General features: G+C 43.9%; 1 protein-coding gene and 1 pseudogene across 2 annotated transcripts in view; one reads left to right on the forward strand and one right to left on the reverse strand.

Moving 5' to 3' along the window:
* LOC130189595 (ras and Rab interactor 2-like) overlaps positions 1 to 7,997 on the forward strand; it is a 29,297-nt gene extending 21,300 nt beyond the window's left edge. The window contains exons 9-13 of one of the 2 annotated variants that reach the window (XM_056408468.1): positions 2,171 to 2,253; positions 2,452 to 2,677; positions 3,214 to 3,345; positions 6,062 to 6,265; positions 6,592 to 6,683. In XM_056408468.1, coding sequence (XP_056264443.1) covers positions 2,171 to 2,253; positions 2,452 to 2,677; positions 3,214 to 3,345; positions 6,062 to 6,243 — 623 coding nt within the window. In that variant the 3' untranslated portion in view covers positions 6,244 to 6,265; positions 6,592 to 6,683. Of the gene's footprint in view, positions 1 to 2,170; positions 2,254 to 2,451; positions 2,678 to 3,213; positions 3,346 to 6,061; positions 6,266 to 6,591 lie in introns of both variants that reach the window. The other variant, XM_056408466.1, reaches the window with a different exon arrangement.
* Positions 7,998 to 13,523: 5,526 nt separating this feature from the next.
* LOC130190314 (5-beta-cholestane-3-alpha,7-alpha-diol 12-alpha-hydroxylase-like) lies at positions 13,524 to 15,689 on the reverse strand (annotated as a pseudogene).
* Positions 15,690 to 22,077: the final 6,388 nt, after the last annotated feature.

The following is a 22,077-nucleotide window of genomic DNA, read 5'->3' on the forward strand; positions in this document are numbered from 1 at the left end:
CCAGAAGGGACAAACCAGACACTGGCCTCAGAGAGAGACATGATTTATAAGTTGAAGGGGCAGCTTAAACTTGGTGGCATGGATGCTCTGTGAATTCCCCCTAGAGGCCCCTGTAGGCGGGGGGGGGGGGGGGGGCGGAGTATACTGTACAGTCACCACTAAATCCTTCACACTGGTCCTTTAAGATTGTTTCAAACCAGAAAGTAACTAGAATGGGCACTCGGTAGAGCGCATACCTTCGCATATCACAAGATTGGGCATTGAATTATGAACATTTTGGCATTAGTTGCATGCCAATTGAACAAAAATGTATCGTGCTATGGTAAAAAAAGAGTTTGACCTTTCCATGACCTTGACCTTGACCTTTGACCCGATTGATCCCAAAATCTAATCAAATGGTCCCCGGATAATAACCAATCATCCCACCAAATTTCATGCGATTCGATCCCAAAATCTAGTCAACTGGTCCCGGATAATAAACAATCATCCCACCAAATTTCATGCGATTCAGTTCAATACTTTTGAGTTCTGCGAAAGATTTTGACCTGTTCATGACCTTTGACCTTTGACGATCGATCCCAAAATCTAATCAACTGGTCCCGGATAATAAACAATCATCCCACCAAATTTCATGCGATTCGGTTCAATACTTTTGAGTTCTGCGAAGATTTTGACCTGTTCATGACCTTTGACCTTTGATCCGATCGATCCCAAAATCTAGTCAACTGGTCCCGGATAATAAACAATCATCCCACCAAATTTCATGCGATTCGGTTCAATACTTTTTGAGTTCTGCGAAAGATTTTGACCTGTTCATGACCTTTGACCTTTGACCCGATCGATCCCAAAATCTAATCAACTGGTCCCCGGATAATAAACAATCATCCCACCAAATTTCATGCGATTCGGTTCAATACTTTTTGAGATTTGCGAATAACACGCATACAAATAAATAAATACACGCGATCAAAACATAACCTTCCGGCATTTTCAATGCGAAGGTAAAAATGGTCACATTTGCTTTACTACATTTTTATGATTTCTTTCTTGCTTGTGTGTGGATTTATATACCTTTCCTGAAACAGAAGCTACTGGCTTATTGTTGTTTTTTAATCAAATGAAACTATTTGGGACCCCCTTCAAAGGATTCACATGTCCAGCAGGAATGACGAGGCCAGAGCCTGAGGGACACGGACAGGGCTGAGAAGTCAGAAAATAGCAGTAGGTTGTTAGTTACCTTCGCATTGAAAATGCCGGAAGGTTATGTTTTGATCGCCGTGTATTTATTTATTTATTTATTTATTTGTATGCGTGTTATTCGCAAAACTCAAAAAGTATTGAACCGAATCGCATGAAATTTGGTGGGATGATTGTTTATTATCCGGGGACCAGTTGATTAGATTTTGGGATCGATCGGGTCAAAGGTCAAGGTCAAAGGTCATGAACAGGTCAAAATGTTCTTGAATCGCATGAAATTTGGTGGGATGATTGGTTATTATCCGGGGACCATTTGATTAGATTTTGGGATCAATCGGGTCAAAGGTCAAGGTCATGGAAAGGTCAAACTCTTTTTTTACCATAGCACGATACATTTTTGTCCAATTGGCATGCAACTAATGCCAAAATGTTCATAATTCAATGCCCAATCTTGTGATATGCGAAGGTATGCATTCTACCGAGTGCCCATTCTAGTTGTTGGTGTTTTCATGGTAATTTAGTTGACAATAATAAATATATGAATGAAAGACAGTCTTCTCCTGCAACAAGCCCACGGCCTCATCACTGTGATGCTCTGCAGCTGTCCTACAGACGAACATTAGGACGTGTTTGGTGAATGTACTAAACACACACTCGCCCCGGCTCCCAGAGTTTACATCATCGGCTGAGGAAATAGTTTTCTCCGAGCTGTCACATGACACTGTAATGGCATATTGAATCTCCTTTTGTGTGTGTGTATATATATATATATGCGATACGGCTTCTAACTTTTATAGAAGCTGTGGGATGTGTCCTGTCCTTGGTCTCACACAAGTTTATTTTCATCCTTAATGATTTCTTGATCTGTTGGTTTGCTGTAACGTGGCCTGTGTGCATGTGTATGTGTGTGTGTGTGTGTTTGTGCGTGTATGTATGTGTGTGTGTGTGTGTGTGTTACTGTCATCTTCTGCAGACCAGGTGCTAGAGAAGGCCATGCACAAGTGTGTCCTAAAGCCTCTGAGGAGTGTAATCGAAATGGTTTTACAGGACTTCCAGGTAAGAGAGGAGTAGAATCTTGTTATAATATCATGAATTCCATAGTTCCCACTCATAAGAAAATAATATGTTCTTTGAAAGAGAATAATCACATCCCCAAAAGAGGAGATAAGATAAATACATTTTAAAAAGCTGGTCTTTACTGGACGACTGGGTAAAGTTACCATCGCGGCTCACTTGGTCTGTGGTTCTCTGCAGGTGAGCAGCGGCGCTTTGCAGCAGCTGAGGGAGAACCTGGCCCTGGCTAAGGCTAAGAGGCCGCAGGAGTTAGGGGTGGACGGAGCCGTGCCTCCTGACCCCGAGGCTATCGAGAAGATCCGCCACAAGTTCCTGAACATGAGGAAGATGTACTCCCCTGAGAAAAAGGTGTCATTGCTGCTGCGTGTGTGTAAAATCATCTACACCATCATGCAGGATAACTCAGGTATGGAGAAGTTTTCCCCTGCGTATGACAGAAAGCGTAAGAATAAAACGATGAAGCCAATACATACTTTTTTAAACATTTGTTGTCCAATAGTATTAGCAAAGATTAGGAAGAGCAAGCCCTCCCTGTAGTTTAAGCCTCTGTAGGAGCTCTATATGTACTCTTGCCATTCCATATAAATGAGATGGAAAGCTTTGTAAATACATAAAAAAATATATTTAGTAAGGTAGAGTGGAAGTCATTGAAACAGGTAAAGCTATTAAGTTATTTTGAACTCAATCTAATTTATTTGTATAGCCCAACATCAGCGTTTACACTCTGCACAGCATACGACATGCTCTCTGCTCTGACCCTAACATCGGAACAGGGGACAACACAATAAGAAACCTCAGTGAGAGCAACAGAGGAAGTCTCCTCTTCTGTTTGGGATATCAAATGCTTTGTGAACCAGATTCTGTTTACAGCGATGCCCTTTGTCAGACCTGTGTGGCCAGCACATCTCCCTCCCTCACTGCTCTGCGTCTGCTTCCTTACAGGGAGGATGTTCGGTGCCGACGACTTCCTGCCCATGCTGACTTATGTGGTGGCTCAGTGTGACATGCCTCAGCTGGATACAGAGATCCAGTACATGATGGAGCTGCTGGACCCGGCACTGCTGCAAGGAGAGGGTAGGTCCTGCTGTACTTTGTCTGCTCCATGTCTCATACATGACCTTCTTGGTATATAACACACAAACACACCATGAGAGGAGGGGACATGGCCAAATGATGTGAGAATGTGCATTTAGTACGGGGCTGGGCATCTTTAACCTAGCATAGAGACTGTACTCCAGGGGAGACAGCAAACAAACTACAATTATACGTTATTACTGTTGGGTGTGATACATGCTATATCTCTATTAGTTGAGTGTATTACATACATGTGGAGGGCTGGAATAATTTTGCCAAGTAGCTCCCACCAAAACTGCAATTTGTCAATTTTTTCCAAACACACAAGAGACAACCTGTTAATCAGTGATCTTCAGGTGTTGGAAGCATGAGCAGAGGAGGATAAGTCGACATGACAGGAACAACACATGTGTGTGTTGTTAGCGTGCATCAGAATTGGTTGCCTGGTAGAGCTTTCATAAAAATTCAGCCAACGACCTTCTCTAGTTCTCTCCTTTTCCACAGGGGAATTTATTCTCTGATCACACATGAAATACAAGCTTACATGCGATTGCAGTCACAGCAGGAGTCCTCTCTCCACAACACAGATTGAACCCACAAAACGACTCTCTCCCCCAAGCCAACTACGGCCCTCTAAGCACCCACATTTTCGTGACATCATCCTGACCTCGGATTGGCGCTCGTCTGCTCCATCTCCCCACCCCTTCTCACATGACGGGCCCCTCAAACGGCCTCCGTCCCCCTCTCTAACTATAACAATATGATAACAAGTCTGAATGTTACATTTGTGGAAACTTTGAGGAGCAGACATACTATTTCTTATCAGTCACATATTCCATCTGCTATGTGATGTTATTCTGAATTTGCAGGAACTGGAACACAACAGCCCCTTCAATAATTCAGATTTATATGAGCAGTGTTTGGTTCGTTGCTGCTCCAATTGTAGTACTAATTTGTATGAGGTGGTTGTAGGAACCTTTGTGGCGGTTTTGCTTTTCCATATTCGTGTTGGGTCTTGGTAGACGTTGCATGTTTTGTTGCAGCCTCGAATATGGCCTCCACGAAGCTGCTCCAACCACACCATCAAATCCCCCAACAAACTCCGAGGGGATCTGCTCTAAACCTGACAGGGACAGAACCGCACTTCTTCCTGTGTGTAGAGGGCCACCCAAGAAAAAAAAGATGACAGAAACACACTCATGAACAATAAGCAGTACAGCTGCTCACACTAACCAACAACAGTAAAACTAGTCCACTCACCACACTCGTCCATGTCTCCCAAACAACCAGACTGCACATTTCAGTCACCAAACAAGATGCACATAAAGCCAATTACAACCAGCAGAGTAACTCCATGGTGCCAATCGTAACCTGGATAAAGATAAATCAAGATCGGACAAGCCCCCGTATGCTACATCCCAGCTCAAAGGCTGCAACATGAATGAGAGACTGGACGAGTGTAAAAAAATAGATCAATTAAACAATCATATAGAGCCAGTAATCGGTACTGTCAGCATTTGTGAAAATGTCTGAAACAAATCAGCGTCCGTGTCAGACAAGGAAGAGACCGTCAATGTTCAGGTGGAGAGGCTTTAAAGCTGAAACCTCATCAGGAACAGGTGTGTCCTTTTAGCTGATGGTCAACATCCTGAAGGACAGACAGGAGCCAGCAAACAGGACACAGACTGCTAGTGGAAGGGAGGGGTCGTCACGCTCAGGAGGTCTTGCGGGTCACAGCGTGGTGTGAGGTCGATGTGTGTCGTATAGTCCTGTGAACGCTTTACGGCGTGTCAACAGGAGGATCTTTACAGTTAAATGCTTGGAAATGTGACTAGAAATATCCGAAGTCTTAACTGTCACAATGAGCCGGTTAATGTGGTCATCAACACAAAGTAAAGTGAGGTAGATGATGGACGGAATGCCTCCTCTTCTTCCTAAATTTGCTCTCATTAATATGTTTTTGATAAATAGTGGATTAAAGTATGACACTTTTCTATAATTTAGTAATTTTAGACGCCTGGGTTGTGTCAACAGTCTTCACAGGAACAAACTGTGGGCACTGGTTATGTCCTTGCTTGGTGGCTTGAGTTTAACTGTGTGACCTTTGCTCCCGAATCAACAACTGCAGTACAGTGCAAACAAGACTGTTACTACTGCAGTATCATCAGCTCCAGCGACATCCTCCGACTCATCAGACCTTTCTATGATCACATGAGGCGGAAATACATGTACTAGTTGTTAAAGACATTTGTCTTGTGGTAGAGGAAGCATTTTCTACATGTTTTTTTAAGTTTTTGAATCTTACTTGTAATAGCATTCTAACATACAGTAGTAGGTCTTGTACCGGGGCCTCGGAAGGAAAAGTCAATTTGACATGGGCAGGAAATTCCAGTTTGTGTTTGATTTGAATGGGCTGGAGCAGGTTCAGAGGGAAAAGGAGGCTGACCCCTGCCAGAATGAAATATTTTCCTATCAGCATCAACCTGTCTGGCACGTACAGTAGGCGCATTGTAGAATTTATCAAATGTATGTTGTGTGTGTCCTTGAGCTTCAGTTCATTATGTTATGAAATGGATTAATTTATATTTCGAAGGAGGAAGTGTTCCCCTCTTGCCCATGTCATGACCGCTGGTTTCATTTCTACAGAACTAGCTCCGTTGGGTTTCCTTTTCTCTTCCATCCTCAAAACAGCTGTTGCTCCTTTCTCCCTCCCCAGGGGGCTACTACCTGACCAGTGCCTATGGAGCCATGGCCCTCATCAAGAACTTCCAGGAGGAGCAGGCAGCACGGGTGCTGAGCTCTGAGGCCAGGAACACTCTGCACCAGTGGCACAGACGGCGCACCACCCAGCGGTCAGCGTCGTCTGTGGACGATTTTCAGGTATCGCGCCTGACCTGAACCCAACTTGAACACCCAGGCAGTGAGTCCAAGTTGTACCGAAAAATAAATAAATCCAAACCAGCATGAAAACGAGCCGTGTTTCGGCCCTCATCAGTGAGAAGGAATACATCGTTCTACTAATATCACTGCATGAGGACCTGGAGCCACGGTTCAGTTGTTTGTTTGGGTAGAGAGCACCCTCTCGTGGAACATGAAACGACTGCATGGGATTTTTTATTTATTTTTCTCTGGCTATCACTGCACGTCTTTTTTCTGCCTGCGCTCTTGACTTTTGACCTTCATTCATTGTGGAGATTTCCATCACTGTCAATTGTTAACACAGGAATTTTTGTTCCTTTTCTCTAGAACTTTCTCCGTGTAGCTCTGGAGGAAGAGGACACATGCTGCACGGCCAAAACTCTGATCGTCCATCCGTACACAACCACGGAGGAGATGTGCTCACTTTGCGCTGACAAGTTAAAGATCCCGGATCCTGACACCTTCGCACTGTTTCTGGTCACCAAGGACAGTAGCCAGCAGCTGGCCCCGGACACACACCCTCAGCGGATCAAAGCCGAGCTCCACTGCCGGCCCCGGGCCCAGGTCTTCCGCTTTATCTACAAGAGGATACCGAACCTCAACCTCTGTGTGCCTGCCATCATGCAAAATGGAAACTGCCTTCAAATTGAATAGAGCTAGAGATTGTCACAGCGTGCTGCGCTTGATCCGAAGCAATACTTTTGTGGTATTATGGTGGCGTATGTAGATTTTGTAGAAAGTTGTTACGGCGTCCCAATAGAAAGAGAAACCAAGCTGTATATTGGCACATTGATGCAGGTATAAAACTTCAAATATGATGCAAGGCAAATAATTTGGTTTAATTTATGAAGAACCACCGAGGGGAAGGAGCAAGACTGTGGCTCACTTCGGGTCAAAAAGAATGTTAAGTAGGTCAGGTGGTGTCAGGTAGAGGCTGGTTTGCAGGATTTTGAGCATGTTAAGTATTATAATGGCGGCGAAAGATTTCTTGAACATGTATGCTGTCCTTAAAGCAGTGTTCATACAGTTTAATATTGCATTTTATGTAACTAACTTTTGCCTTTACTGCTGTTGTCCCGGGTGCCTTCAAAAGGAATCAAACATACTCCAGTATGTTGCAACTGAAAGCTTTTAGCCATCATCCAGGGATTATTCAGCTTTCATCAAAATGACCGAGTTGGTTTAATAAGTCAAATTAACTATTGGAAAAGTTATTGTTTTTTATTGTTCTTGTGTATATTTTCTGCAATTGCTGGTCAATTGTAACTTCTATGTTCATGTAAAAATATTTTTATATTCAAATTTTCCATCGCTAAAGATTTGTATTCTGATTTAATATTTCTGTACAGGACTTTACAGTGGACTTGGATTTATGCCAGTTATATTTAAAAAGTCAATTTAAAATGACACTGTTTCTATAACTGTTTATGGAGAGCTCAAAGCTGACTGGAAATATATACAATCTTCTACAAACATTATATTTTATTTTTAATAATTTGTGAGGAAGTGTCCATTTTGGACAGCACAGGAACAATAGGATTTGGGTGGATCTTTAGGACGTAATCCACATGGAAACATACTTCCATAAATCACACAAATTTCCATCCACAAATACACAGGAAACTGATTTCAAATGATTTGCAGAGCTACAGGGCTCTAAATCAAAGTTTTTAACTTAAGGGACTATTTTGGAGCGTCTTTGTGGTTTGATGTATAAAGTCAAATGAACCATTTGTCATTGTGTTTATTTTCTTCTTGACACTCAATGTTCTTCTGTACAGAAATGCAGAAGCAAAAAAACTTAATTGCGCCTAAATAATCTACAGAAGCTCTGAGAGGCAAGTGAGAAAATATATATAAGCAATTAATTTTCTGAGCTAATTAGTATTTTCTCACTGTGTCTGTGGCTTGAGAACAGGTGAAAGAAAAGCTTGTGCTCCGATAATCCTTCTAATTTCACCCTAATTGGGGGGCACGAGGCTTACGGTACTTTCATTTTGAGTTGATTTTGGCGGTGCCTGTGGACTAAAGTGGTAGTGTTTGTGAGCACCAGAGTCCCTTAGAACAGGGGTCCCCAACCCCCGGGCCGCGGCCCGGTACCGGTCCACGGCTTGGTTGGAACCGGGCCGCGGAAAAAAAGTGAATAAAAAAAGTTATAAATTTTTTTTTTTTAATCAGTCGGAAAAATATATTATTTTGAAAAAGGACCGGATACACCCGTGTGTACGTCTGAGCCGCGTTCAGGAGTCTTAAAGTTCGGGTCTATCGCTGCAGGCGAGTCTCACGCGGCGAACCCTCTGCTGGCGGCACATTTCAGTGACAAAGAATCTTAAAACATATTCAACCTGCTCAATGAATTCTGTCACTTCAGGGAAATGACAACTGTTTTCAAGTTGACCGGGTGGAAGAGGCTTTTAAAAGAGTTTGAGCGGTACTCCAACCACAAAAGACCCGACTGCAAAAGAATAGACCTGCAACCCATTTGTAAACAAACCCACCCGGTGAATTGAGCCCGTCTGAGCTAGAAGAAAATGTGTTGGAGATGCAAATGACGGTGGCCTTAAGGGACATTTCACACAACAACTCTGCCGGTGTTCTAATGACAGCGACCAGAACTCGGTTAGGAGCAGCGGACCAAACACACGTCTGTGTCGCCGTCTCCATTAGCGGCTCGTTGCAGGTAAACAAGTGCACGGCTCACACTAATTCGGCGTAATGATGAGTTGTAGTTTTGGCACTTTATGCCCTTCGTATAATTGTATGACGTCATATTTATTACGTCATTTAGATTGCCGGTCCGTGAAAATAATTTCTGACACGGAACCGGTCCGTGGCTCAAAAAAGGTTGGGGACCGCTGCCTTAGAACACCTCTCATTGTTCAGCAGCAGAGACCTGACGGTCTGCCCAGGACCAGGACTGCCCACTCCCACTGCCCACATGGACAGAGTCTCCGTGACGTCACCCAGAGGCGTTGCCAAGTGGGTGTCTCCGGCCATCGCAATCTAGGCAGTGACGACACAGAATGAAGACTAGTTATTCTCCCACTTCTAACACCACTGAGGTAGTGTTCACAAAAGGGGGACTAACACCTGTGGCAGGGAGTGAAACAAAAAGACGAGTAAAACCTTGTAGTTGATTATTGATGAAGCAGCTTCGTTGAATATGCGCGAGACCTCATTTCTTACTGCTGACTTAAGAACTTCAGCTATCCGGCAAACAGTGAGACGCCACATGATCTCACAACCAGGAACTCAGTAAGGAACACCCAAAGACCCTGTCGTGTATTTTGCATTACAGCTCTTAAAGATTCCAGAGGCCCACAAGGTGTCCATGGTATAGAATACCATTGCTTAGAGCTGGACCAGATGGTTTACATTAGGTAGCATGAGATCATAGTAGGGGGGGCTAGAAGCCCGCTCGAAACCATTGCCAGCCCATAGATTCGAACATGACGCCTCCTCTTTCCTCTGTCTATATAACCCGTGACAACATGATAAACCATTGAACTTTCTCATCCGGACCCCGAAAGTTTCCAGTCATTCTAGATGTCTGTCTTCGGCCTGTACCTTGTAGAATAAACTTTGTGTTCTTATCAAGTACCGTGTCGCTCGAAACTTCTTCTCCATCATCTCAAGGGACATGAAATAACCCACATATTTGGCATCACGATTACCAACAACCCCAAGAGAAAGTGTCTTCCCCCCACGTGGGTTTATTTGCATCACACAGAGTACAAGCGAACCAAGTCCACAATAGAAATAAACACCACTTTATACCCGGGGTCTGTTGGACGTAACTATTCCGACCTCGGGGGTTCCTGATTCCCTGCCTGTAGTCTCCAGTGAGTGAACTAGTCTCCAGTCCAACCGTTTTCCTTTGTTTCCTACCGGAGGTCATAGCATTATCATGCTGCTAACCCCAGGCTGCTACGAGAAATTCCTCAGAAAACACATTCCTGATATTCTTTGATACCATTTTGGGATGAGTTGTGCATGAACGTAGGCCTCTGGTAGCTGTTTTAGAAATGATCCAGTGCTAGTCATCCAAACCCCCCTTTCTCCTAAACGTCCTGGCCCCTTCTTGGTGGAGACTCCACTATTGTCTGACAACTCCCTTTTCCGTGCCTGGCTCGACATCCTGTTTCTCACGCACACTCCGTGCACACACTCAGAGCTGTTGTCTCTCCATGAAGTGACATTTTATTTCTCTTTGCTTCAGAATTATACAATGACTCATAAGTACAGAAACGTAATGTTGGTGATTGGGTAACATACTTGGACAGTGAAGACATAGATCCTAATAATGATATGAATACATAAGGTTACTTACATCTTCCTCCCACAAACTCGAGCAAAGAAGGAGGAGGTCGTTCAGAAGTAAGGACAACACAACGAGTGTCCGTCACAGTTCACGTGGACATGAGGATGGATCAGTTTAACTACGAAATTTAGCTGCTACTGCTGTAAGATATTGCAATATATACACGCCGACATTACAAGTAGTAAGCTGTGTTATTGAGGTATGTTGGTGCATTATATGTATGCCAACATTACCAGTAGTTAGATATGTTCTTGAGGTTATTGAGGTACATTATACACCAACATTACAAGTAGTAAGATGTGTTATTGAGGTTATTAAGGTTCATTATGCGTTTGCCAACATTAGAAGTAGTAAGATTCGTTATTGAGGTTATTAAGGTACATTATAAACCAATATTACAAGTAGTAAGATGTGCTATCTATCTATATCTATCAATCTATATATTAATATGGATACACAGCGCTGTGGTTGTGATTCACATGAATGTATGCTGCATTGTCATAGTTACAATCCATGCATGACCCAATGATACAAACATTTACCAGTTAGCCATTTAATAACAGGTGATTATAATAAACATATCTCATACTAATTACGTGCTGCCGTCAGGTGACTTCTGGCAGCGTGGCCCCTAGCTACTTCGTAAATGTTTAACTTGGACTTTGGGTGAAAACATGTGTACACCTAGCTAATAAATACGTTTCTCTGAATGGAACATCCATGTTCTAGAACAGTGGTTCTCAAATGGGGGTCCGCGTACCCCTGGGGGTACGTGAAGGCACTCCAGGGGGTACGTGAGATTTTTTTAAAATCTATTTAAAATTAGCATCCATTCAAAAATCCTTTAAAAATAGTTATTTAATAAATATTCAATAAAACACAAGTGTAAGTTCATAAACTGAATTGTATATTAAGTAGGCAATTTAATTTAATTATCCTAAAAACCCAGAGTCTCTCCCATATCAGGATGGTTTGATCCAACGTGGCACACGCTAACGGTCATGACCCGTCTATCACTGCCGAATTGCATTGGATGAAGGGCAAAGGGACTGTTTTTCAAATGGCAGATCATTTGCTCAGCTACCAACTTCTCTGCAACCTTTGATATTGTTGGCAGGATACTGATGGGTCTATAATTAGAGGTAGAAAGGTGATCTCCTTCTTTGAATACTGGAACAACAGAAGCTGACTTCCAAACACTGGGAAACATGTTCTGAAAGATTGAGAGGTTGATGATATTGCTGATGGGATTTATTAGTGTTTTGCTAATAACTTTGAGCATAACGGCATCCATACCAAATGTATCCTTAGTTTTGGATGGTTTAAGAGAACTGATTATTCTTGCGACGTCTGAATGAGTGACATTTCTTATGATGAAAGTCGGCTCCAATGTATTTACTGTACAGACAGGTCTAATCTCAGAGTGAGGTCGAAATAGATCGTAAGTTAAGTCCATAACTATGGATCTATGAGACCGAAGGATGACCGTCACCATCTCTTGTCGCTCAGAACGGGCTGAGGCGTTCCAGGCAGGAGGAAGAGGCATGGTTTTCCGGTTGCTTTATAACCTACGGCCAGCCTCTTAAGGTCAGTCACATGACTTTGTTGATATTATGGTCTCACAGATAGGAAGAAGAATGGCTTCATTCAAGGTGAAGACCGTGGTGACGGTCATCCTTCGGTCTCATAGATCCATAGTTATGGACAACGTACGTTGGACTGCTGAAGCATTCTAATTCATAACAACAGATTGTACACGTAAGTGTGAGTTTGAGAACATGGCCTCTGCAGCCGTTCAAACAATAATTATGAAACAAAGATAGATGTTGTACTTTTTAAATATCAGCATGTTACAGACTTCGAGATGTTTTTGTAATAGTGATTATTTATTGCTTATTTAGGTTATATTTTTATGTTAGAGTTGTTTCTTATGATAGTTGTAGTTTAGTTTAATACATTATGATTGTTGTTTAAATATATCTAGTTTTAGGTTCACTGATTGGGTAACACTGGGCCACCTGTGGTTATATGTAGATGAGGGAAGGCACGGGACCAGCATGCACCAGGGTGGCCTATGGTTTTTTAGCAGCACAGAGAGGAAGTGTCAGCATTTTGTTTGTTCTTTTTCTTTGTTTAGGAAATAAATTATCAGAATCATAATGAACAAACGAAAATAATAATCATCGTTTGGCTCTCTCCGAAGGCGGTCGCATTTTTCCCTCCCTCTCCTCCCCATGACCTTCCCTGCTTGGCTCCTATCGTCATGTCTTGTCTGTCTTATACTTGAGAGGCTCTCTCCTCATCGCTCTTCGAACTAAAAACCTCTAGGGGCATAATCTGGTTTTTTTTCTTCTTTTTCTCTCCTCTCTTCCCTCATGTTATCCTGTAATCTTCCAGTATCTGCCTGTAATTTCCCGCTTGCGGGATCAATAAAGTATACATCTATATATCTATAATATACCGAAATGGACAGTACTTTCTTTTTGGCTGCGTCAACTCCGAAACCCACGGTGGGTCAATGGCAATTTGATTTATAGTTTTATTTTATTTCTAAAGACAAATGGCCACTACACTTCATTTAATCGGCGCTCCGTCAAAAGGTTTTCAGGAACTAGAACCAGATGAATTGGACGACAATACCCAGCTCTGTTTGGGTGTATTCTCAACTAAGTTACGAGGGAAACATATTGTTCCCAGATCATGTTTGTGGTTTCAAACATGTGATTACATTTGTAAATTAAACAAAACCCAAAAAAGCAACATAAGTAATTGGTTATGTTTTAGCAACCAAACTCCAGGGATAAGTGGAAACACTCCCTCCTCCCCCCCCCCTCCCTCCCTCTCTCTCTCTGTGCACTGTAATAGTATAGTGCGATTGTATAAATAGTGCACAGTATGTTCACCCGGTCAAGGAAAATGTACTTTGTTTCTACTCCGGTCTCCTTTGGCTCAAATGAAGCTTTATTACAATCTTAAAAACCAGCATTATTACACAATCACGTTAACATTATAAACATTACAATAAACTCAACCATGACCTTGCAATGGAACCAGTCCAAAGACGTTCCATGCGTTCACATCCTAACACCAGATCGCTTAATTGATTGACATTTTAAAAATCACATCACAACTGAAGCTAGTGGCCCTCTCTGGTTTTAAGGTTACACAAACAGAGAGAGATTTAACCCCCCCCCACAAAAAAATACACCCAACTAGCATCATGATGACTATCTAATATGAATACATGTTCAACGGTAAAAAAGGAATGGCATCTCTGCTTTTTTTAAACATTTGTTTAGTTCTCACCCCTCGGAGACATGCAATGAGATGTCCCCAACACTCTGAATGTCAACATCTGAAGCTCTCCATCTTTGACTTTAATACATTGTTTATGGTCTTGCTTTGCTTAATTACTAGACACTTACCAGTGTTTCATTGGACATGTCTTATAATAGAAAATGATATCATGCTTGGAAAACCAACATTTTAAAACATCACATTTTAAAGCCACATTGATAACGTGCTCATCACATCATTGATATGACAACAAACACAAAGGCAGACTGGTTTAATATCGGAGTCTGTATCGGAACTGAATCTCCCTATTGGGCTGCATTGATCCGAGCCCCCAACGCCTGTTATCCATTTCGGGAATCTCCTCGTCGGGATTCGTCAGCTCAAACTCAAAATACACCAACATGAGGAAAACAAATTGTTTCAGCTCATTGGTGGCAAAGAAACGCCCCGGGCACATGGAGACCCCAGCACCCCAGGGCATGTTGTAGTACTTCACCTTCTTCCCTGCTTTGTAAAAATCGGTTTTCTTGCTCCCATCTGGGTTGAGAAAGCGGTCGTATTTGAATGACAGCGGGTCAGGGTGGATCTCCGGGTCAACGTGAACGGCGGTGTAAGGAAAGACTGCTATTCTGTCGCCCTGGCGTATGGGGTATTGACGCCCGTCCGCCATCTTGAGCATCATATCCTGAAGCACCGCTCTGGTGAGGAGGGGCGCGGCAGTGAGGCGGAGGGTCTCCTCCACGGCGCTGTCCAAGACTGGCGTTTTCATCAGCATTTTGCGGGTCAGGTCGATCAAAGGACCCCCGGGTCGGACCTCTTGTCCAAACTCCTTCAGAACTTTAAAGACCTCCTCCTTCACTGCTGCAATGGCCTCCGGGTGTTTCATCAGAAAGAAGAGCAGCCAGAATGAAGATGGCCCTGTGTTGCCCTGAGAGACCCAAAGAAGCATAAGCATAAACTTGCTTATCATCGACTCCTTCAATCCCAACTCCACCTTGGCCTGCTGGACGTCCCAAATCCAGGGACTGATGTTGTCTTTGTTCATCATCTTCTTCACTGACAGACAATTCTAGAAGTATTCCTTGAGCCTCTTTGCTTCCAACCTTTTCATTGGTGTCAGGATCCCATAAGCCAGGTTGGGAAAGAGTTGATCATATTTATGAAACTCGCCAAATAACGCTTCTGACTCGACTCGGTCCTTCTCTTTGGCTTTCTCCTCACTTCCGGCTGATTTGTGCGGCTCAGTGCCGAACAGAGACAAGTAGCCCGCCCTAAAAACAATATTGTAGCAGTACTTGAACAGTCCCTCCTCAATCCAGGCCTGTTGGCCCGCAGAGGAGTCGAGTTTGTGCAGCATTAGGTTCTGCAAATTACCCATCATGGATTGTGTAATCACCTCCAAGCCATCCCCCTTCAGGTGCTTGCTGTTGGCATTATGGAGACTAGAGTGTTCGTCCAAAGACGCTGAATAACCAAACACTCTGTGCACAAACTGCACGGCAAACTTTCTGAAGTCCAGTTTCTCTCGACTCTCCTTGACAACAGAACCGAACGACTGCGGGTCCTGAAGGAAGGTGGTGTAATACCCTCCCAATTGTATTGTGAACACGTCGCCGTGCTTTTGCTTCATCCTCTCTAAGAACTTTTGCGCGTTGCGGCAAAACTCAAAGACATGACCCAGCCAAGGAATGGGGCCCTTATCCAAAGGGGGTTCTCCCTGTCGCCGCTGTCGAAACACTCCGAGGAGGTAGAGTCCTCCAATCACAGCGGCCAGAAAGCCGAGAATGATCGGGAGCAGCAGTCCCATGTCTGACTCCTCTGATGGTCAGACAGTGATTCTGAATCAAGGTACACATCCAGCGCGGTACTTAAACAGACCTTCGCTCCTCCCTTTATGGGATTGGTTTGGACATTCCCGGAACTGCCAACCATGCCTTATATTAGAGGCAAAAAATGGTGAAATGGTTTAAGAGAAGAAACCTGAGTAACCAGTTTCTGCATGAAACTAAATGAATTTAAAAAAACGACAATGCAATTTATATCTAGATTTTTACAATGTACCTAAATAAATAGCTTAGACATGTATTTTTCATTAAAACAAATGAGTTGTGCTAATTGAATAGATCTATGGAGGGGTGAATAACTATTCCAATAAAAACTTGAATTGTTAGTCATGGTGTTGAGGTACAAACTATAGTTATTAGGATTTTTTGGTTTCTGACAACTTTTGGATGATTCAATATTCACATCCAGCGTGGTACTGAAACAGACCTTCGCTCCTCCCTTTATGGGATTGGTTTGGACATTTCCGGAACTGCCTACCCATGCCATATATTGGAAGCAGAAAATGGTGAAATGGTTTAACCCTCCTGTTACCTTTCGGGTCAATTTGACCCCATTCAATGTTTAATGTCGGTGTTCCTTGGGGTCAATTTGACCCCAGGCTGTTTTTCACTGTGTCAAACATAAGAAATATCAACTTTTTTTTAAAGGGCTATTTAGGTAGTCAACAAACAAACATAAAGTACCTCACACTTAAACTTGGGAAACAATATTGATTCTAATAATTTTCTGGAGGTTTTAAATGCTGGGGTCAAATTGACCCCGAGGGTAAAACATGTTAGTAAATGTAAAGGTAACAGGAGGGTTAATGTCATGCGCAGTCCAGGTTGTCGCAACGAGAGAGGACCCAAACGCCGACATTATTGCACAAAAACAATCTTTACTCCAAGAAACCAGAACGACAAAACACACGGACCAAACAGTAGAAGCACACTGGGAATGAGACGAACAGGGTTTACATACACAGGCAAGGTGAGAGGATTGGACAACGGGGAACGAGACACAGGTGGACACAATGAGGGCGGGGCCAGCAATCACAGAAGGAAACAATCAGGGCCAGGGCAGACAATCACAGGAGACAAACAAAACAAGAACTTCCAAACAAGACAAAAAACTAACACAAACTCCAGATCATGACAGTACCCCCTCAAGGGACGATTCCAGGACGCCCTGCCCACCACAAGGGTGGGTGGAGGAGGGTCCAAGGCTGCAGAAGCAGTCCGAAGTCCCAGGGGTACCGGTCTGGGGATGGGGGCTCTGTGGGACCAGGACCAGGCGGCGAGACATGGGGAACCAGGGCTGGACGGGACGTCACAGGAACCCGGGGACGGGACGGAAGGGGAACTGTAACTGACCGACGGCGGGGATGAGGAGAACCAGGGGACTGGGGACTGGAACACGGGGACTGGAACTGGAACATCGTGGACTGGAACCGTGGGGTGGAACTCCGACTGGAACCGGAACCTCGTGGACTGGACCCGCGAGAACACCGGGACTGGAACCAGAACATCGTGGACTGGAACCTCAGGGTCCGGAGCCTGTGGACTGGAACCTCGGGGTCTGGAGCCTGTGAACCGAACATTGTGGACTGGAACCTCGGGGTCTGGAGCCTGTGGCGGAACATCGGGGACTGGAGCACAGGGCCAAGGGCCCGGAGGGACTCCCACATGTTGTGGAGATGCAGCTCATGGAAGGCTGGCCAGACCAGAACCGCGGCGCGACGGAACACCGGGACTGGAACATCGTGGACTGGAACCTCGGGGTCTGGAGCCTGTGTTGGAACAGACTGGAGCCGCACAGGACCACGGGCCCGGAGGGACTCCACATCTCCTCCAGAAGTACCTGAAACTTAGTTGGCCCGCAGGAACCGTGCAGTGGAAACTGAAGGCTGGGTCCATTCTTGGTGGCTTGCTCTGTCATCGCGGTCCAGGTGTCATAACGAGAGGGAGAGGACCCACATTATTGCACAAAACAATCTTTACTCCAAGAAACCAGAACAGGACGACAAAACACACGGACCAAACAGTACGAAGCCACACTGGGAATGAGACGAACAGGGTTTACATACACAGGCAAGGTGAGAGGATTGGACAACGGGGAACGAGACACAGGTGGACACAATGAGGGCGGGGCCAGCAATCACAGAAGGAAACAATCAGGGCCAGGGCAGACAATCACAGGGAGACAGACGACACAAGGACTTCCAAACAAGACACAAAACTAACACAAACTCCAGATCATGACAGTTAAGAGAAGAGAAGAAACCTGAGTAACCAGTTTCTGCATGAAACTAAATGAATTGAAAAAAACGGCAATGCAATTTATATCTAGATTTTTACAATGTACCTAAAAAAAATAGCTTGAACATGTATTTTTCATTAAAACAAGTGAGTTGTGCTAATTGAATAGATCTATGGAGGGGTGAATAACTCTATTCCAATAAAAACTTGAATTGTTAGTAATGGTGTTGGTGATGAGGTACAAACTATAGTTATTAGGATTCTTTGTGTTTTGACAACTTTTGGATGATTCAACATTCACCGGGTCACATTGACCCGGAACATCACGGCTCTACCTTAGAAACAAACTTAACAGGAGGGTTAAGAGAAGAGAAGAAACATGAGCAACCAGTTTCTGCATGAAACTATATTTGATAATAGCTATTTTTCAAACCACGTAACTTGTTTTCTCCTAATTTGTTGCAGAAGCTGTTGAGACAAAAAAAGAAAAGTGACGATGCTGTACCCCAGACATGAAGAATAAACAATACATGTTGTGTGGCGTTTGTGTATTTATATGTTGAAAACACCAAACTATAAATAACTTATTCACTTTAGTGAACGATTTTAGGTCTGTTTGTTCTTTAGCTGGGGAAGGATCTTCAAAATAAATTGTGCCACACCGCGTGTTACATCCCCTGACTTAAGGTGCGTTCACACCAAAAGCGAAACTATTATTTCACGCGACCGAATCCCATGAAAAGTCAACGTACAGACGCGTGTGGCTGCGATAGACGCGATATTTTTCCGGGCGGCGGGTTTGGGGCTTTTGGGGCAACGCGATGTGGGCGACGCGTTTACAGCGGCGCAATTTTCGCCCCAAGTTGAAATATTTCAACTTTGAGGCGGTCATCTCGCAACTCGGGCCAATCAGCTCTTGAGTTCCGCTCTCGTAGCGCTGGAAGCGGAAGTCTTTGAGACGTAACAGTAACTTCATCGGTGAAAGTGACCGAGCTGAGTGAGCCTACGGGTGATGTCATGAACCCAAACACGAGGGCGTTAGTGTGTGGGATGTCCACAACAAGTATAAAGCAGAACTAGTGGTTAGTTATTCTGGTGGATGAAGGAAATAATAACGGTCTTTACGGAGACGAGACACGGAGATAAGCCCCGCCGACTCGCGGAGAGTCTCGACGCTTATGACCTGAACACGGTGAATGGTCGAGCGAGTAAACTCACGCGTTTTGGGCGACGCGAAAAATAGTTTCGCTTTTGGTGTGAACGCACCAGTGGCGTCCCTCGGCTAAAAAACCCGGGGCTAAAGCCCCGGATGTTTCTTAATTAGCCCCGAATGTTAATTTCAACAACAACAACAAAAAGATTTGGCACACAAGTGCTTAACACCTCCAGGTCACACGTGACGTCATTCACCCAAAACAGCGGAGTCAAGCTTTGTAGGGGTTCTCTGCCATTCTTGTTGTCTGTTTTCTCCTGTTTTGTGGTAAGACAGGGAGCTCAGTATTGTTTTTCATTTCACTATAGTAGTTCAGTGTGACGTTTTATTTTCTAGTTAGCATTGGGGTTTTGTTTTATTGTGTTGGACTTGGAGACCCTGATGACTTTTTGCTTCTGTTTTAGTCTACCTTCGTTTACCTTTACCTTTTCGCCTACCTTTGCTTAACATAGTTCACCTTATTGTTCGCCTCCTTTGTTCCCCACTTGGCTGTATCCCTTCTTATTTGTATGTTACGGCCTGTGCTCCCCTTGGGCCTAGGGGAGCACAGGCGTTTGGAGATGGCGTTCAAGCTTGCTTGGCACCATGGCGCTGTTGGATAGCTTCTCACCACACACACCAAGCACAGAGGAGTCGGTGCCGTTGCATCCCCGGTAAATCCAAATGAAAGATAGCTTTCTCTGTATTGCCTCGAGCTCACCTTCTTGTCTTTTTTCTTTTGTCGACCCTTCATACTAGGGCCTTCATCTGGGTCAGAATTTTGTCCAGGGCCCTGTTCGGCATTTGCATTTTCCCTTCTCAAAAACTTCTCCATCACTGTCACTTGCTTGTAGTGCCCAAACTGTCACTGTCATGTGTCAGGCAGCACTAACTCTATTGTCTATAGCCCTCTGCTGCCACCCACTCAAATAAAAGTGTATTACATTATCTGCCACACTTTATTACAGCACAGACACTCGACAATGGTTAATTAGGTGATATTAGATAATTTCCCACGGCACACCTGACGATCTCTCACGGCACACTAGTGTGCCGCGGCACACTGGTTGAAAATCACTGCTCTGGACTCTATGACCATTGAATGGTCACGGGTCATGCCGTCCGGGCCATGGCGTGGGACCTCCTCGCCCTTTTCCCACATCTCCTGAACCCACCCCCTATACCCTATCCCCAGAATCAACCTCCACCTACCCATCCCCCTCCCAATCCTTACATCACCCATCTCCTGGTAACCTCAAGCCGGATTTCAGTGGACCTGGCCCACCTCCTGGCCAAAATAAACTATTACCGGCACACATAAGGTCAGAAGGAATATCACCACGGCCAGGTTACACGTGATTGAGGAAGCGGAGGACCGAGCTGCGAGCCCAAGACACCGGTCCGGCATCCACTTCCTCCACCCTGTCTGCCGGCTCCCGCCCCAGCTGAAGAAGATCACTGTCCCTTGAGGCTACTTCAGCCACCAGCTCTGGACTTTCCATCGCTGGTCCCTCAGACCGCTCTGACCCTCGTGTGCCTCCCGCGGTCCCGGCTGCCTGCCAGCACATTATCGCTGCAGAACCTGCCAGCTGAGCAACTCCGCGACCTTCCCCCGTCTCCTGGTCAGCGCACACTTATTTTGCATTTGAATTCACACATAAATCTGAATGTATGTGTGAAGCATAGACATTAATGAGTACCGTATGTATTTTAGTATTGTTATAATACAATATAATTATTATTTTAGAGTCTTTTTAGGCAGCGGGATGTGGCCTCCAAAGTCGTTGCTCTCACTCCCACTAAATGCTTTATGTAACCTGAAAAAACAATATTATAACATGATGGTGACATTAGTCATGATTAAGACTAAACAATATATGGTTATGCTTTTTCATACAGCCTCAAAACCTGGGTCCAGTGTGATGGCTGGGATGAGGAGCTGGATGAGGAGGAGGATATTTTATGTTATTTGTGTCCAGAATAATTTTGTTTTTGTCTCTAAATGTGTATCATGTTTTCAAAGAGTCATTTGTCTTTTGCTTTAACAATATAGCTTTTCAATCATGAATACTTGTGTTTATAGTTGTAATATAACTCTTACTCTACACTGTGAAGTATGATAGTAATTGTTATTTTCAACACATGTGTGCATAATTGTTAAAGTTCATGCATGAGCTGGTGTTTTTCAAGTGATTGACATGAGAAGAGTAACAAAACATCCAACAGGTGGTGTTATACACTCAAATGGAAATTACGGAGCTTGTATTGCATAGTTTGGAGTTGTTGAAAAGTGATATGTTATTGTGAAGAACAGAACTTCGGTCCAATATGTTGACAACATGTTGGTGACCAGCAAATGGCTAATTTACCGGCATTATAGTCCATTAGAGTACTGGCTCTAGTAAAGGCAAAGCTGACTCTAATAATTAAAACTATATTTAGCTCAAAAGGTAAGGAATAGTAGTTCAACACCATTAAATCAGCTGAAAACGTAATCAATGTTTTAAGTGACATGTTATTGGAATGTTAGCTAAAAACTGTCCAGGATTGAACACAATTCCATTACATGAAGCTATCAAAACGCCCATTTCGCCAAAAAAACTCCAGAGTTTTGTTAATGTTTCAAACTTTCAATCATTAATGAAATGAATATGAAATTAGGAGTACAACCAGTGTGGTTGTCACACACGGATTTTATCCTTGTTGTACACCGAACTAGGCGTGGTGAAGTAAGCTCAAGTCCGGTCTTACCTTCCCTGTGCACCTGAGGTCATGTTCAGGATGAGTTTACTCACCAGACTATGTGTGGTTTATCCGTGTCATTCGGTTTATTCGCTTCATTCGTGCGAGATGTGTTAATGAGAAGAGTGAGATAATTGGGACAAAAATAATGTGTTTATTGGCATAATAGACTCTAAATA

Source organism: Pseudoliparis swirei, chromosome 24 (genome assembly GCF_029220125.1).
Source record: "Pseudoliparis swirei isolate HS2019 ecotype Mariana Trench chromosome 24, NWPU_hadal_v1, whole genome shotgun sequence".
NCBI classification, from domain to species: domain Eukaryota; kingdom Metazoa; phylum Chordata; class Actinopteri; order Perciformes; family Liparidae; genus Pseudoliparis; species Pseudoliparis swirei.